This window comes from Alosa pseudoharengus, unplaced genomic scaffold (genome assembly GCF_046254945.1).
Source record: "Alosa pseudoharengus isolate Yale_2024_CS ecotype anadromous, Long Island Sound unplaced genomic scaffold, YU_APseudo_1.1 YU_APseudo_1.1_scf_2, whole genome shotgun sequence".
Classification (NCBI taxonomy): Eukaryota; Metazoa; Chordata; class Actinopteri; order Clupeiformes; family Clupeidae; genus Alosa; species Alosa pseudoharengus.
The window spans coordinates 42,577,066-42,593,053 of NW_027468663.1; the positions used below are offsets into that span (position 1 = coordinate 42,577,066).

Here is a 15,988-nt window from a genome sequence, read left to right on the forward strand (position 1 = left end):
CCACCAGAGTTTAATAAATATCGACCCTTCTTTCTTACACCATCAAGTTAACCAATATAAATATCCATTGATGTGAAGTCCTACTTCAGGTACCAAGGCATTGCTGGCGTCATCGATAGTGGAGCAGTTTCCATGCCTGAGAGACTGCCAAGGCAGCGGCTATGTAAGTCAAGAGAATGATCACCACACCATAGTAACCAGTCCTGACTCCTGTTCAAACGGACCTCCACACCATAGTAACCAGTCCTGTTTAAATGGACCTCCCACACCATAGTAACCAGTCCTGTTCAAACGGACCTCCACACCATAGTAACCAGTCCTGTTCAAGCAACTCTCCAGGTGGTGTGCTAAGTCTTACACTTCAATAACATTTTCTTACACTTCACTTACATTTCACCCAGTATAACCACTGCTACCTTTATAGCTCGCTGATCATTACAGTTGTGTTTGTTTAGCCCCCATAAAAAAGGATGAACATGATATATGATAACTAACAGGGTTCTTTTTTCCTGTTTGCTTTGTAAACGTCAGGATGCATGGTTCACCCCGGGGAGGAACCATAAACCAGCAACTGGGTTTCTGGAGGAGCGCCTCCGCAACGTGCGCAAGCGGCTCCACCGAGGCCAGCGGCAGAATTCTGCAGCAGCAACACCACAGCAGGACACACCAGACACGTTGCCAGGTAGAACAAGATCCCCATCCTGCACCGACACCACAGCAGAACACACCAGACACATTGCCAAGTAGAGAAAGATCCCCATCCTGCACCGACACCACAGCAGAACACACCAGACACGTTGCCAGGTAGAACAAGATCCCCATCCTGCACCGACACCACAGCAGAACACACCAGACACATTGCCAAGTAGAGAAAGATCCCCATCCTGCACCGACACCACAGCAGGAAACATAAGACACGTTGCCAGGTAGAAGTTCTCCATCCTGCCATCCTGTCTCCATCTCAACATGTGCACGAGGAGATAGGACTCATTCTCTTTCTTTTGCGCACACAAAAACCTACCCCCCCCCCCCCCCCCCTCTTGAAATCGGAACGCTTATCTGTTACTGTTGGTTCACTTTGTTTCTTCTGCTCATTAAAGAATCAGCTTGGAGAACGGAAAGTGATGTCTACACACCGGCACCAGAAGTTTCTACAGAGCAAAACATTTCCCTGGAGCACATAGCCACATTTGTAAGTGCACTTGTTCTGTGCAAACTTAATAAGCAATGATTTATTTTTCAGTTTTATGTTTTTTTATATATATATATATATATATTTAAGTGTTCTTAACAACAGGCCTATAGTTTCACTATGTATGTGGGGAATTTTGATAATAAGCTGGCCAGATTTGTTTTCGTCACATTTTCTTTTTAATCAATCTATATGTTTACAGAACATCCGTGAGATCCTCAATAAAGCACCAAATGGAAAACACCTGGTCGCCAGTCTTGAGGAAAATGGCTTCATTTCCCACCCTGAGAGGCGATCCATGGTTCGGATCCTCGTGTCGAACTTGATGGAACGCTTCGGAGAGAAGTGGGTATTTTATGCTCACAGATTTGGTCTGTTTTTGACTGTCTGCTCCTTTCTAACTAATCTAAGGGTTTATAATATAAAATAATCCGCATTACCCAGTGATCTGGTGTCCAGTATCTCAATATCTATACCCCCCCCCCTCTCCCTCTCTCTCTACAATGCTGTTTTGATTTATTTTGACATTAATACATACCTGCCTACCCATCTCTTTCATTATTTCGTTCTTTCTTGTACTAACCATGCAGCTATTTGGGTGATTTAGCACCATTAATCAATATAAATGTCCATTGTTGTGAAGTCCTACTTCAGGTACCAAGGCATTGCTGGCATCATCAATAATGGAGCAGTTTCCATGCCTGAGAGACTCCCAAGGCAGCAGCTATGTAAGTCAAGAGAATGATCACCACACCATAGTAACCAGTCCTGTTCAAACGGACCTCCACACCATAGTAACCAGTCCTAGTAACCAGTCCTGTTCAAACGGACCTCCACACCATAGTAACCAGTCCTGTTCAAACAACTCTTCAGGCGGTCTGCTAAGTCTTACACTTATTTCACCTGGTAGTAATAACCACTGCTACCTTATATCTCGCTGACCATTACAGTTATATTTGTTTAGGCCCCATTAAAAAGGATGAACATGATAAATGATAACTACGTTGGTTCTTTATTCCTGTTTGCTTTGTAAACGTCAGGATACGTGGTTCACCCCGGGGAGGAACCATAAACCAGCAACTGGGTTTCTGGAGGAGCGCCTCCGCAACGTGCGCAAGCGGCTCCACCGAGGCCAGCGGCAGAATTCTGCAGCAGCAACACCACAGCAGGACACACCAGACACGTTGCCAGGTAGAAAAAAATCCCCATCCTGCACCGACACCACAGCAGAACACACCAGACACGTTGCCAGGTAGAGAAAAATCCCCATCCTGCACCGACACCACAGCAGGACACACCAGACACGTTGCCAGGTAGAGAAAAATCCCCATCCTGCACCGACACCACAGCAGGACACACCAGACACGTTGCCAGGTAGAGAAAAATCCCCATCCTGCACCGACACCACAACAGGACACACAAGACACATTGTCAGGTAGAAGTTCTCCATCCTGCCATCCTGTCTCCATCTTAACGTGTGCATGAGGGGATAGGACTCATTCTCTTTTCTCACAAAAACAAGCCCCCCCCCTTTGAAATTGGAATGTTTTATTGTTGCCGTTGGTTCACTATGTTTTTTCTGCTTATTAAAGAATCAGCTTGGAGAACAGAGAGTGATGTCTACACACCGGCACCAGAATTTTCTGCAGAGCAAAACATTGCCTTGGAGCACATATCAACTTTTGTAAGTGCACTTGTTCTGTGCAAACTTAATAAACAATTATTTATTTTTCAGTTTTATGTTTTTTATATATATACTTTATATATATTTTTTATACAAGTGTTCTTAACAACAGGCCTATAGTTTCACTATGTATGTGGGGAATTTTGATAATAAGCTGGCCAGATTTGTTTTCGTCACATTTTCTTTTTAATCAATCTATATGTTTACAGAACATCCGTGAGATCCTCAATAAAGCACCAAATGCAAAACATCTGGTCGCCAGTCTTGAGGAAAATGGCTTCATTTCCCACCCTGAGAGGCGATCCATGGTTCGGATCCTCGTGTCCGACTTGATGGAGCGCTTCGGAGAGAAGTGGGTATTTTTTGCTCACAGATTTGGTCTGTTTTTGACTGTCTGCTACTTTCTAACTAATCTAAAGGTTTATAATAAAAAAATAATCCGCATTACCCTGTGATCTGGTGTCCAGTATCTCAATATCTATACCCTCTCCCTCTCTCTCTACAATGCTGTTGTGATTCATTTTGACATTAATACATACCTGCCTACCCATCTCTTTCTTTATTCTGTTCTTTCTTGTACTAACCATGCAGCTGTTTGGGTGATTTAGCACCATTAATCAATATAAATGTCCATTGTTGTGAAGTCCTACTTCAGGTACCAAGGCATTGCTGGCATCATCAATAATGGAGCAGTTTCCATGCCTGAGAGACTCCCAAGGCAGCGGCTATGTAAGTCAAGAGAATGATCACCACACCATAGTAACCAGTCCTATTCAAACGGACCTCCACACCATAGTAACCAGTCCTGTTCAAACAGACCTCCACACCATAGTAACCAGTCCTGTTCAAATGGACCTCCACACCATAGTAACCTGTCCTGTTCAAACAGACCTCCACACCATAGTAACCAGTCCTGTTCAAGCAACTCTCCAGGTGGTGTGCTAAGTCTTACACTTATTTCACCCAGTATAACCACTGCTACCTTTATAGCTCGCTGATCATTACAGTTGTATTTGTTTAGCCCCCATAAAAAAGGATGAACATGATATATGATAACTAACAGGGTTCTTTTTTCCTGTTTGCTTTGTAAACGTCAGGATGCATGGTTCACCCCGGGGAGGAACCATAAACCAGCAACTGGGTTTCTGGAGGAGCGCCTCCGCAACGTGCGCAAGCGGCTCCACCGAGGCCAGCGGCAGAATTCTGCAGCAGCAACACCACAGCAGGACACACCAGACACGTTGCCAGGTAGAACAAGATCCCCATCCTGCACCGACACCACAGCAGAACACACCAGACACGTTGCCAAGTAGAACAAGATCCCCATCCTGCCATCGTGTCTCCATTTCTTGAATTTCCCCTTGGGGATCAATAAAGTATCTATCTATCTATCATCTATCTATCATCTCAACGCGTGCATGAGGGGATGGTCATGGGTTGTTCATTTTCAACAAAACATTCTCCTCTCATTTGAACTCTGTGGCCCTAATTTAAATGTCGGACAAGGAGCAAGTCACTCAGTAAAGCACAGTGTCTCAGGCATGAACTAAATCTGTGGTGTGGTGTGTGTGTGAGAGCTCTGAGTGGATTAACCGAAGTTTGGGCTCAGGATCTTGCTCATGGTATTGAATTAGAAAATAGAGCATGGCGCTGTGGCGCAACTGGCTACAGCGCTCATGCCATATACGGGTCCAAGTGCCCACGGGGACCCAGGTTCAAGTCCGACCTGCGGTCATTTCCCGATCCTACCCCATCTCTCTCTCCCTCTCGCCTCCTGTCTGCCTTTTCACTGTCCTATCATAATAAAGCCAAAAAAGCCCAAAAAATATACTTAAAAAGAAAATAGTCATACCTCATTATTAAATTAGCTGTAGAATTCAATTTAAGACTTTGCACTTGGTCCACCGTTTAAATTAGGGCCCAATGGCTTTGGCCGCCATTGCTTGTTGACTGTTTTTTCTCCCTTACTCATTACAGAATCGACCATAACTACAGAGCGGGCCATACAGTTGACGGAGTGGCTGAAAAATAATACGTGGCCCCCGTCGCAGGTTAATGAGGTCATGCTGCAGACGGCCGTTCACAGGGCCCAGTGGATCCGTGCAGACAAAGCAAGACCAATACAAGACATTATTGCCGAGTTCCCACGTTTAGTGGACACCCCAGACATGGTGGGTGTCACTGCCTGTAATCTATAGAATACTTTTGTTCTTATGGAATATGCCCTTACAAAAATGTAATGTTTGCGGCAGATTTGCAGCAAACTTGTGGGTGATTTGTGGGAAACAAATGAGTTCACTAGAAAATATCGCCAGAAGTTTGACAGTGTTGGCCGCTAGAGGCAAACTTCCAGCAAAGTTCTGGTAACAATGAATAGTTTGCAGCAACATTACCAAAAGTTAACCGCAACTTTTTGCCAGAAACCTAATTTGCATGTGAAAATATGACCTTGCAGCAAATTTCCGGCAACTTCAAACTCTCATGGCGTGTAATGCTTGGGTGTTTTCTGCACACAAAGAAGTTCCTGAATGATTGAATTCCTTAAAAGCCATACCACCCTTACAAAAAAGAATTAAAGGATTCTTATAGTATTTTGGGACATACTATAGAGGACTATAAGTATAGGAACACTATAGAAGGCAAGGATACTATAGAGGTATTACAGATTATCATAGAAGTCCAGTAGTATTACCCTACTATAGACCTATTATAGAAATTGTATAGTATTACTATAGTTCTTTATCGTAATGGCAATTCCCTGAAACTTTTGAAAAGCATAGACTACCAACTCTCATTTAAGATCCACCTCCAACTACTGGCCCTCAGTGTCTGTTCTTCCTGCATGGTTGCCACGGCACCAAACACCTGTCTGCAGTGTTCTCTGCTGTTTGAAGTTTGACCCCAAGATATTTGGGGTCTGAAAATGCTTGATCAAATATGACTGATTCATTCAGAGAATAATTAGGAGCATGGATTTACTTTTATAACCTTTCTTTGTATACCAACCAGGCATGTAGGGGTAAAATAAGAGGTGGGTAAACTATGAATTCTGTGATCACGGGGAGGTGAACTGTGCCATGCGGTATAGGATTTTTAATAAGGCATTCAGAACATGTTCAATGTTTATAACAATTCCAGTGGTATTAAATGGTTCCTAGAATGTGGATGAGTGTACACATTGTGAATGTGGATAATACAGTGTGATTTTGAATGATGAAAGTCACAATTGGTGAATAAACTCTTTTGAGAGGTGGATAAACTCTAATAAGAGGTGGATAAACACTATTTCTGAAATTTCAGAGGTGGATAAACTGTTTACTTGCGTTTAGCCTCCACTACATCCCTGATACCAACATAACATCTAATTAACGCTGCTGTACCTAGGTCACCCATGTATTGGCCTAGAAAAGACATCTCAGTCAGGCTCACATATACTAGGCACGGGTTTGTGTAGGTAGCTTGACCATTTGACTGAAGTATTGATTATTTCTTGCATTGTATTGATTGTTTTGGTCATTTTTGTGTTTTTGTCTGCATTAAGATTTCTCAGGATTTCTCAGTCCTATACCCTGAGTCCTCTGGGAGGTTAAAAGAGAACTGGTGCCTTGTGTACGCGGAGAAGATCATTCGCATGGCCAGGACAGAGAGGACAAACAGCCTTCTCACCAACATAGATCTGCTCTCCACTGGTATTCTCACCAACATAGATCTGCTCTCCACTGGTATTCTCACCAACATAGATCTGCTCTCCACTGGTATTCTCACCAACATAGATCTGCTCTCCACTGGTATTCTCACCAACATAGATCTGCTCCCCACTAACATAGATCTGCTCCCTACTGGTATTTACACAGCAGTACACTGCATCAAACTGCATTGCATTGAGTTGTTCATTAATTCTGTATATACCTGAGGCTGGTTTCAGTTTTTGGACGTAACCCTTATCATAAACTTTGCACACGAGTTGTACAATTCTTCAGAGAGCAATTGTTCCGCTTTTCAAAAGTTAATTTGTGGATTTGAGCATTGCCCATCTTGTTCCAACCTTGATAGGTCCTTAGAGTTTGCATTTGAATATACAAAAGATCAAGCTGGAAAATTGTGAGGCTACACAAATTTTAACCCTGACTTAGAGTCAACCAGTTCCAAAAAAGTATCAGGTTCTCTATGATGTGGGGATTCTGCTTTCCTCCCTGATAACTGTCAGTGTAGAAATCCCAAACGTTTCAAGCCAACAATCACAAATCAGCAAGCACATAATGCTTACCAACTCCACGGGGCATTTCTGGTGTTGTATGTTCACACCCAGTCTGTCTGCCACAATAACACACTTCCAAAGACAAATATTCCAAAAGAACTGTTCAGAATGTAGTTACAAATCTGTCCTCTTTTGTAATTTTAACTCTGAACTATTTTAATTTGGCAGACAAACGAGGGGATATTGCATTGCAGTTGTTGCCTGTGCTGCTTCGACCTGCGCCATATAAGGTCGGGAAGAGAGTGTTCCGGCACAGCAATGTGGAATGCCAGAACGCCTTCATTAACACGCAGCCGGTGAGTTAACAATCATCTCTACCATCCTCTTGCTACTAAGTAGAAATGTACAACTTCAGAGTTTACAGGGGAACCCAGTGTTTCCTCAGTCATATCCCCATCAGAATGAAAGCACTTTATGTAACCACCTCTGTTGGAATGATCCAAATGAAAACGTAGTCAGATGGAAAGGGCTGAGGTAAACCCTTTATTTTTGGTTTTACAGGAATATAGAATATAAGTCACTAATTCACAATACATCAGTCATTCAGAGTTTAGGTTCTGCGTATGTTTGAAGACAGGTACTTCCCCTGCCGTTTTTTACACATTTAAAGAAATGGGCGTCGAGTCAATATCAAAACACTGAACTGGTTGGTTTCCATGACTAACATTCTTATACAACAGTAAAGAATTGTCCTCTGAAACTATTAAAACTTACTTCCAAAAGAACAACAAATTTGCCTTGGAGACACTGACTACAAGACTAATTAGAGGGAATTCTAACGGCTCCCACACACAGCTGCGTGCATCGCGTTGCTGGAGACGCATCCCATTCACTTTAAATGGGCTCACGTGATCCGTTGCCGAACTGAATTGTGGGTCCGTCGCGTCGCGTTTCTCCCGCCGCTCACGTTGAGGAATTCAGCTGTTGCTGCACCGACAGACGGCACCGGCCAATCAAGCCAATCTACGGACGGCACCAACCAATCACATTACGGTTTTACTTCAAGTCATTTGCATAGCTACCGTCGGGAACACCCACTGGCATGCGTTGACGGAACGCAGCTGTGTGTGGGAGCCGTAATGTTTGGTCATGCCTACTGGTCAGGGTTCGAACTGCCAACCCTCTGGTTACAAGTCCGAAGCGCTAAGCAGTAGGCCACGTCTGCTCCCTGATAATGTTGTTGTGCATTTGTGGTGACTCTTTCAAGTAACAACTCTTAAGAATCTTTTCTTCTTTTTTCCAGATCGGAATGACCATGGCCGACTACCTCACTGCATCTGCAGCAGAGTACCCGTATGTTCTCATGTTGGGGGAGGAATATGACTGCTCACAAGTGTTTGTGGTCATTAATGGGATCCCGCTGGAGCACCGGTCTCTTCTGAGTGCTGTTGACGCCTGCTTTAAAGCCTTTTTCATACTTCAGCTTCAGTATCCGAAACCATGTGCTCAGGTTTGGGAGTTTATCCAGACTGTCGTCTTTGGTATCCCTGGACACGAGTCAAACACAGTTAAATTAATGAGATCGCAGCTTTCTGCATAGGAGTATACCGGACATTTTGTTGGCCGATTTAAGGGAACTGATGATTTTCTTTGGCAGGAGTTACTGTATGTTTATACACATGACCAGTATAGATGGCCTTCATTCTAACTGTGAGTTTCCTTGATATGTTACTTAAATGTGTTTCCTTAGTTAAGGCAGGAGAGCAAATCTTAAATCTCTGTCTGAAGTGTTATTTTTGTTGCATGATTTAGTAGTTAGACATACACACCAAGAGTATTTAGTTCTGTTCAGTGTTTTCATTTTACCTGAATATATTTTCATGTACCAATCTACTGTACGTGAAAGAAGCTAGATGGTTGGGTTTTCAATGTTTAATGAATCAATTTTCTACAAATGTCTAGTTATTCAAAAAAAGAGTGCCTTGGAAATCAGTTACTCTGTAGTTGATTTATCATATTTAATGAAACATTTGTTTTAGTTTGACAAAGGTACAATAAGTACAACAGAATGCTTATAATTCGGCAGCCAAATGTCATAATTTAGGTAAACCGGTTTTGTCGGTTAAAGTTTTTTTTTTTTTTTTGCTGTTTCTTGTTGCCAAGGGGTAACTCAATAAAATTAGAGAGGGTGCCCGGTGATATCCTTTGGGCAATTATCGATATTCAGCCTTTCTTATTCAATGTGAAGGCGAGGCAAGCATAGACAGGGAGGCAAGTTTGCCACTGAACATTCCCCTCAGCCTGGTGAATGTGCACTGTAAAGGCACATCTCAGTCCAGAAGATGGCGATAATGCACGTTTGCAAACTGACAATAAATGTCGCAGAAGAAGAATCGCTCGCTACTCAAACAGGAAGTAAACTTCATTTCGAGTTGCTAATATACCTTGGCAGCTGAAACATGCAAAATAAGAATGTTTTCCGATATCAAAAGCAAATGCGATCTACATCGGATCATTGTTGTGTCCCGCTGTGCTCTGTGTCGTCCAGATACAACTCACTTGTGAGTTTTCATGCATTTCCAGTGAAGGAGGACATCAGACAAAAATGGATCGTTAACATCAGGAGGGATGACTTCCAAGTTACTAAACACACAAAGGTGTGTAGTGTCCATTTCACACCCGATGATTTCAAAGCCGATGCTTTTAAGGAAGGGGCTCGAAAGAGGAGACGTCTTAAAAAAGGTGCTGTCCCTACACTGTTTGAGTGCCGTGATAAAGTACAACAGCCGAATCAAGGTGGAAGGAAACCAAATCGGGTGCGGAACCGTGAACAAGTGCCGTTTCCTAGGCTAGGTGGCAGGGAACCTCAACCAAATCGGGTGCGAAACCGTGAGAAAATGCAGGCGCCGAGGCAAGGTGGCAGGGAACCAAGTCGGGAGCGGAACCGTGAGCCAGCGCAGCTCCCGAGGCTAGGTGTCAGGGAAACAAATCGGGTGGTCCAAAAGGAAGAGCGACTACTGCCCACTGACTCGGGCTTAGATCAAGACTTTGATCATGTAGAGATGACTGGGCATGATTATTGTTCAGTTCCCGAAGCTGCAGCTCTGGACATGGCATTACATGAAAATGAGAAGCTGAAAAGGGAGGTTGAAGATCTACGGAAGCAGTTGGACCAGACCAAGATTCTAAGTCGTTTAGGTCTGCAGAGATTTGCTGGGTCCGATCATACAGTCTATGGGTCTGATGAGGACATTCACTTTTACACAAGGTGAGGTTATATTGCCTGTGATAAGCATTTGTAGTTGCCAATAGTCCACGTTGGTGGTCCTGTGGTGATGCATGTGATAGATAGACCTGCTGTGCTGGAGGGGTGGATGGAAATCTAGTAGAGCGATATGGGATTTTAAAGACCGATTTCTATATTTGAGGATTACAAAAACCGATAAGCAATATATCGGCCAATATTCATTTGAAAATTTTCTCTAATATTTTGCATATTGAAAAGACATCTCTCTGTGCACAAGCTAAATCCCTCCACCACAATGTTTTGAAACAGCATCTTTAAGTCGCATAATGCGTATACACATTTATGTCAGAGATCTAGAGTTTTCCTTGCCCCTTGCGCCTAAGTCTGTCATTTGTTCTTCTCCCGGTTAGTACAGATGAGGTTGTGGTGAAGTTGGAATGCCTGCTGCAGTTGTTCCAGAAGTGCTTGGGTTGCAGCAGCAAATGCAGCATCAGTATGAAGCGCGAGGGAAGAATCTTCTGCATGACTCAGAAGTGCCAGCAGTGTCACTACAGCAGGATGTGGACCAGCCATCCACCTGACCAGCTCATCAGAGACCCAGCAGGCAACCAGGAGGTAGGAGTTACATGCTAGTTGTCACTGAACCAGACGAAGAACATATTGGGACCGAATTCAAAAACGGACAGAGGGCAGTCACTCAGTGAGCAGAGGCAGAGGCTTTCTAATGAGGAGACACAGCACCTAAAGAATTTCTAATAGAAATGTATGGGCTTAGTTTGTAACGCAAACATGGCAGTCGTCTACACATATTCCGCCCCTTCCGCCACCAAAAGTTGACATGTGAATATATTGTGCCAATCATGTGGTATGTTGTGAATACATCGTGCCAATCATGTGTTGTGATCTCGCAGCTGGAGCGAGGTTGGTATGTTGTTATTCGTGAATCATTGTGCACATGCAGTTGTACCCGAAATAGATGCCCGACAAGTGCCCAAAAAGCGTTGCAATATGGCCGCTGAGTGGTGGGACTTGCCTTAAATTACTTTGGCGAAGGGTCTCATGTGTGAAACAAAGCTATCGTGATGGCACATGGGAGCATTGAGCTGCCCTCCGATGTTGGTGTTTAGGATCTTGCTCATGGTATTAGATTAGGAAATACATTTGGTCTCGTAATACAGATTAGCTTTAGTTTGATTTTAGACTTTGCACTTTGCCCAGGATTTAAATGTGGGTCCATTCTCTTTGCTGGATGAGGCCTGAGTCTCCAGCTGGACCCAGAGTGTCAGAGACCAACAGAGACTCATGAGTAGGGCTGTCACTTTTGTGAAAAAATCCTGTTCGATTTTTGAGACATAAGTGTTCATTGAATCGATTGTAAAATCGATTTTTCATGTCTAGAGACGTTTCCATTTTCAACGCCAAATATAGGCCAATCCAACAGGCATTAGGACGAACGTAAAGAGGGCGCTTGTAGACGCAAGCCAGCAATATTTCTGATGATTTATTGGCGTGAAGTTTCGCGCACAATGACAAACAGGAGTGCAACATTCTCGAAAAACAATAAGCCGAGTGGACTGCCATTACATCAGTGACAAACATTACTGCAGTCTTTAACGTGTCTGTGTTTACGATTAGAAATGTCAAACAAATTTCGCCTACATAGAACTCGATTGCACAGTTTGCATAGCCTACCGCTTTGTTCTTTTCCATAGTTTGATATACCAAAAATCCGAAGTAATTCCACATCAAACTCCTCAAGTTATTAGGGCCTATCACTCGTCTCTCTCATGTAGCACAGGTTGATCGCGTTGTCCTCCATTTTTTGACAAAACACGAGCAGCACAGCAGCTGATTGAAACAGCTGTTTCCGGTGCGTAAAATTGGTGGGAATTTTCTTTTTAGCTTTCGCAATGCTTACTGCACTTCGGAATTCTTTTATATTCTTATATTCTTGTTTGTGAATTTTGTTACATCTATCCTTTTTATTTGTTTAATTCGTTTAAAATTAATAGCGTACATATTTGGTTAAAATCGATTCCCTATTTTAGTTTTCGAAACTTGTGTTATTTGGTCCAATCGATTGTGCAATCGATTTTCGAACGTAAAGTGACAGCCCTACTCATGAGCCAGCGGCAGAATGTCAGTCAGTCTGATTTCAAGACAGTTCACACTTGTTGTAGTGTTTTTAAACCTGGCTTTAGTTAGTTAGGTCCACCATCTCAACTAACACTGCAAACATTGATACTTTGGTTTAAAAGTTTGGAATTACCCAGAATTATTTCCAGGAAAACTCATATTTTCATACAGCAAATAAGGTGCAAAATGAGACAGAAAAAATAGACAAGACATTGACAGTTATAAATAGGCCATGTGATTTCAGACTTAAACGCTTGACGCTTGATGCTTCTGGCAGCTGAGAGAAGCTGGCTTCCATTGAAAATGAATGATTTTCTTGACTCTTTGGAAGCTCAAGTCGGCGGCGGTGTGTACGTACAGTTACATTATGTTCTGGTGTCTCTGCTAATGTCTCTGCAGGTGTCTCTGCAGTTACATTATGTGCTGGTGTCTCTCCCCCCCCCCTCACTTTTGTTGCTGTTATTTCCATTTATCAATAATACTGAACTGGCGCTCTTGTTATCTGCAGGTGAGAAATATAGGCTTCCACACATCTGATGCTTCGAATGTTAAGCCAGATGTCCACAAAGGCTACTGCGAAACACGTTCCTTTCTCTCTGCGGATGAGGTAGCGGTTGTGAAAATAAAAGAGGAAGAGTTTGAAGTTGAAGTAAACGAAGCGCATGAGGACAAAGTCAGAGCTGTAGAAGAACATAGAGAAGATGAAGGAGGAGATGCCGAGATGGAGGTGCAGATGAGTCCAGTGTGTTGACTGAGGCTGAGATGGCTCTGACCCACACTATAGTAGAGGTGAGTGTTTTAAAAGCCCAGGTCAAAGCAATTTGGGATTGGATCAACCTGATCCAGATACAACATGGAGGCATTGGGGGCAGCCGTGGCCTACTGGTTAGCGCTTCGGACTTGTAACTGGAGGGTTGCCGGTTCAAACCCCAACCAGTAGGAACGGCTGAAGTGCCCTTGAGCAAGGCACCTAACCCCTCACTGCTCCCCGAGCGCCGCTGTTGTAGCAGGCAGCTCACTGCGCCGGGATTAGTGTGTGCTTCACCTCACTGTGTGTTCACTGTGTGGTGAGTGTGTTTCACTAATTCACAGATTGGGATAAATGCAAAGACCAAATTTCCCTCAGGGGATCAAAAGAGTATATATACTTATACTTTTACTTATACCTTTTCAGGATTATGAAATTCAGATGACCTCTGTTTCAAAATGGAACTACATATCACAATCTACCCTAGTGGCTATGTAAGGAACAGTTTTGATTGTGTTATCATAAGAGACTAAACCACAATACAAACATCCCCTTCTATTGTCAGTTTCTTTTTATGTCGGACCCCTCATCTTATCCACAACAAATAAATAAATACAAACAAGCACACTTTGTCTCCTATGTCTGTAACATTTAAATAAATCAACTGCAAGTACATAAAGTTATTTGACCAAAACATAAAAAAAAAAATTTTAACCAACTTTAATGTTTTATTACAATTTGTGCCTGAAATCCACCCGAAACCCACCCTTCTGTTGGGATCAGGGTAATTCACTTTTTTTTTTTTGGATCAAATTCATCCCAATCCAACTCAAAACTTTTGAACAGCACAAAGTGAAAGTTTTATCCGGATCAAAACCAATATTAGATTGCGTGATCCAATCTGATTGTTTCCTTGTCCCTTTTTTCACTTTGAACAACCCATTTTCAAGATTTGATCCACTTTAATAGCTGAAATCCGAGCAAATTACTTTTGAACTGGGCCCTGGTGGCAGATGAACTAGGGCCTATTGCACAAAACTAGGATAAGGGATTAAGCCGGGATATCTTGGTTATCCTGGCTCAATTTATCCGTGATCCAGTTGCACAAAAGCGGGATAGGGGGCAGCAGGATATGTTATGATATAAGTTACCATGGCTTTTTATTCTGTGGAGTTAGCCTGCTCCAGACCAGGCTAAATTACAGGATCTATTTAATCTCATACCTTATCTTAGTCAGCAGCCACCACAAACGGAAACCAATAGTTATTCTACTGCCCACTACACATTGTCATCACATATACCTAGACCCACTGTCATTATTTAAACGTTTGTGATCATTGTGATCAAACGTTTGTGAACTTTTACATACTCGTCATTCCCGACCTGTCATGCGACAATGTCACGGGAGTGCCTAACCATTTTGTGCGTGGTTGTCGCGGAACTAGTTGCAATATTCTCCTAAACAGAGGTGTTGCTGTTGTGAAAAGGCTATCGCTACCTACTTCACACCGTAGAAGAAGCAATGAAGCCACTCTAGTTGCCATGGTGAATCTGTGATCGGTGGTGGGGTCTATTTGAGGGAGCCGTGAGCGCGCACTTATCCAGGATAGGTTTCACCTGGCTTGATGAATCCGTGTCTGCTCATCCTGGCTTGCTCGTTGTGCAACCAATTAAGCCTGTACGCTCTTGTTTTGGATTCATTGAGCGCAGCTCAGTAACTTATCCCGGATGTCTTAATTCTGCTTTTGTGCAATAGGCCCCTGGCAGTGATGTTTGTTTGTTTTAATGAGTGAGGTCATTTTCCTCACACGAAGCAACAACTGCCCTAGCGTGGATGTATGAAAATTAATTATGTGTAAACAAATGCATGTGAAAATGTGTGGACAAAAATCATCCAGACTCAATATCAGACAACTTTCAACCATTTTGTTCAGGACACTGCACGTTAACAAAAAGCTCACTGTGGTGGTCCTCCTCTCTTCTACAGGTGAATGATCTAGTTAACCACACATCTGCTGCCTCAGGCAACAAGTCAAATGACCAAAAAAAGACTGTGATTTCACACTCTCTGGGGAAGAGATGACTGTAGAAAAAACGGAAGAGAAAAGTGGTGTCCCAGCTGTGGCCAAAGTTTTTTCGTTGAAGTTGGTCTCCAAGCACACACCAGTCGAATCCACAATGAGAAGTACTTGCTCACCTGCTGCAACTGCCTCAATGCCTTTAAATCACCTGAAGCAAAACAGGAGCATGAAGACAGTCGCAGAGTTGCCCTCACCACTTCCTGGGCTTAGGAGCTTTGCCAGGAGTTCTTCAGGAAGAGGAACTTGATAAAGTCTGTTTCTGTTGTGTTGGTATACGAGGTCAGAGGATTGTGTTATTCCTTTGTCTGTCACAATGATGAGGCAGCATGAACATGGCAGCACAAGGTGTTCAAAGAGGATGCCCTACAGGAAGGGACTGGGGGAGCTGTCTGTTGGAAAAGTTGTTGGAAAAGTTGTTGTGAATACTGTATATGTTCTAGTTTTGTTTTTACAATATTTTGTTTCTGTAAAAATAAATGTTTCAAATGTTTTCCAGTGTTGAGTGTAATGGCTTTGATTGTTAATCAGCTGAGCATGACATGCAGGATAATGGAATACTGTACAGTAAAATGGCTAATTTATGTTTATGCTATTTAGTAGACACTTTTGTGTAAAGCGACATATACATTAAAATGAATAGTTTATGGTAAAATTAGATACCTTAAAATCAGATACCTTAAAACAAACCAATGTCAATTACAG

The 15,988-nt window shown here is 42.8% G+C and overlaps 1 protein-coding gene across 1 annotated transcript; it reads left to right on the top strand.

The window, feature by feature from the left end:
- The first annotated feature begins 786 nt into the window (after positions 1-786).
- LOC143134568 (uncharacterized) lies at positions 787-15,776 on the top strand. The gene is made up of 16 exons (XM_076295048.1): positions 787-804; positions 1,101-1,192; positions 1,395-1,537; positions 1,836-1,920; positions 2,233-2,383; positions 2,785-2,876; positions 3,086-3,228; positions 3,521-3,605; positions 3,974-4,124; positions 4,854-5,047; positions 6,418-6,565; positions 7,303-7,430; positions 8,378-10,342; positions 10,732-10,936; positions 12,966-13,246; positions 15,193-15,776. Exons 3-13 carry the CDS (start codon positions 1,491-1,493, stop codon positions 8,672-8,674), a joined length of 1,521 nt encoding a protein of 506 aa, XP_076151163.1. The 5' UTR covers positions 787-804; positions 1,101-1,192; positions 1,395-1,490; the 3' UTR covers positions 8,675-10,342; positions 10,732-10,936; positions 12,966-13,246; positions 15,193-15,776.
- The last annotated feature ends 212 nt before the right edge of the window (positions 15,777-15,988 follow it).

What these genes read in the sequence shown, in the direction of transcription:
- LOC143134568 (XM_076295048.1), top strand. Translation starts at nt 1,491, where the DNA reads ATGGTTCGGATCCTCGTGTCGAACTTGATGGAACGCTTCGGAGAGAA. An exon ending in CACACCAGACACGTTGCCAG is followed by an intron (nt 2,384 to 2,784) that starts GTAGAAAAAAAT and finishes TGCTTATTAAAG; the next exon opens with AATCAGCTTGGAGAACAGAG. An exon ending in ACTCCCAAGGCAGCGGCTAT is followed by an intron (nt 3,606 to 3,973) that starts GTAAGTCAAGAG and finishes TGTAAACGTCAG; the next exon opens with GATGCATGGTTCACCCCGGG.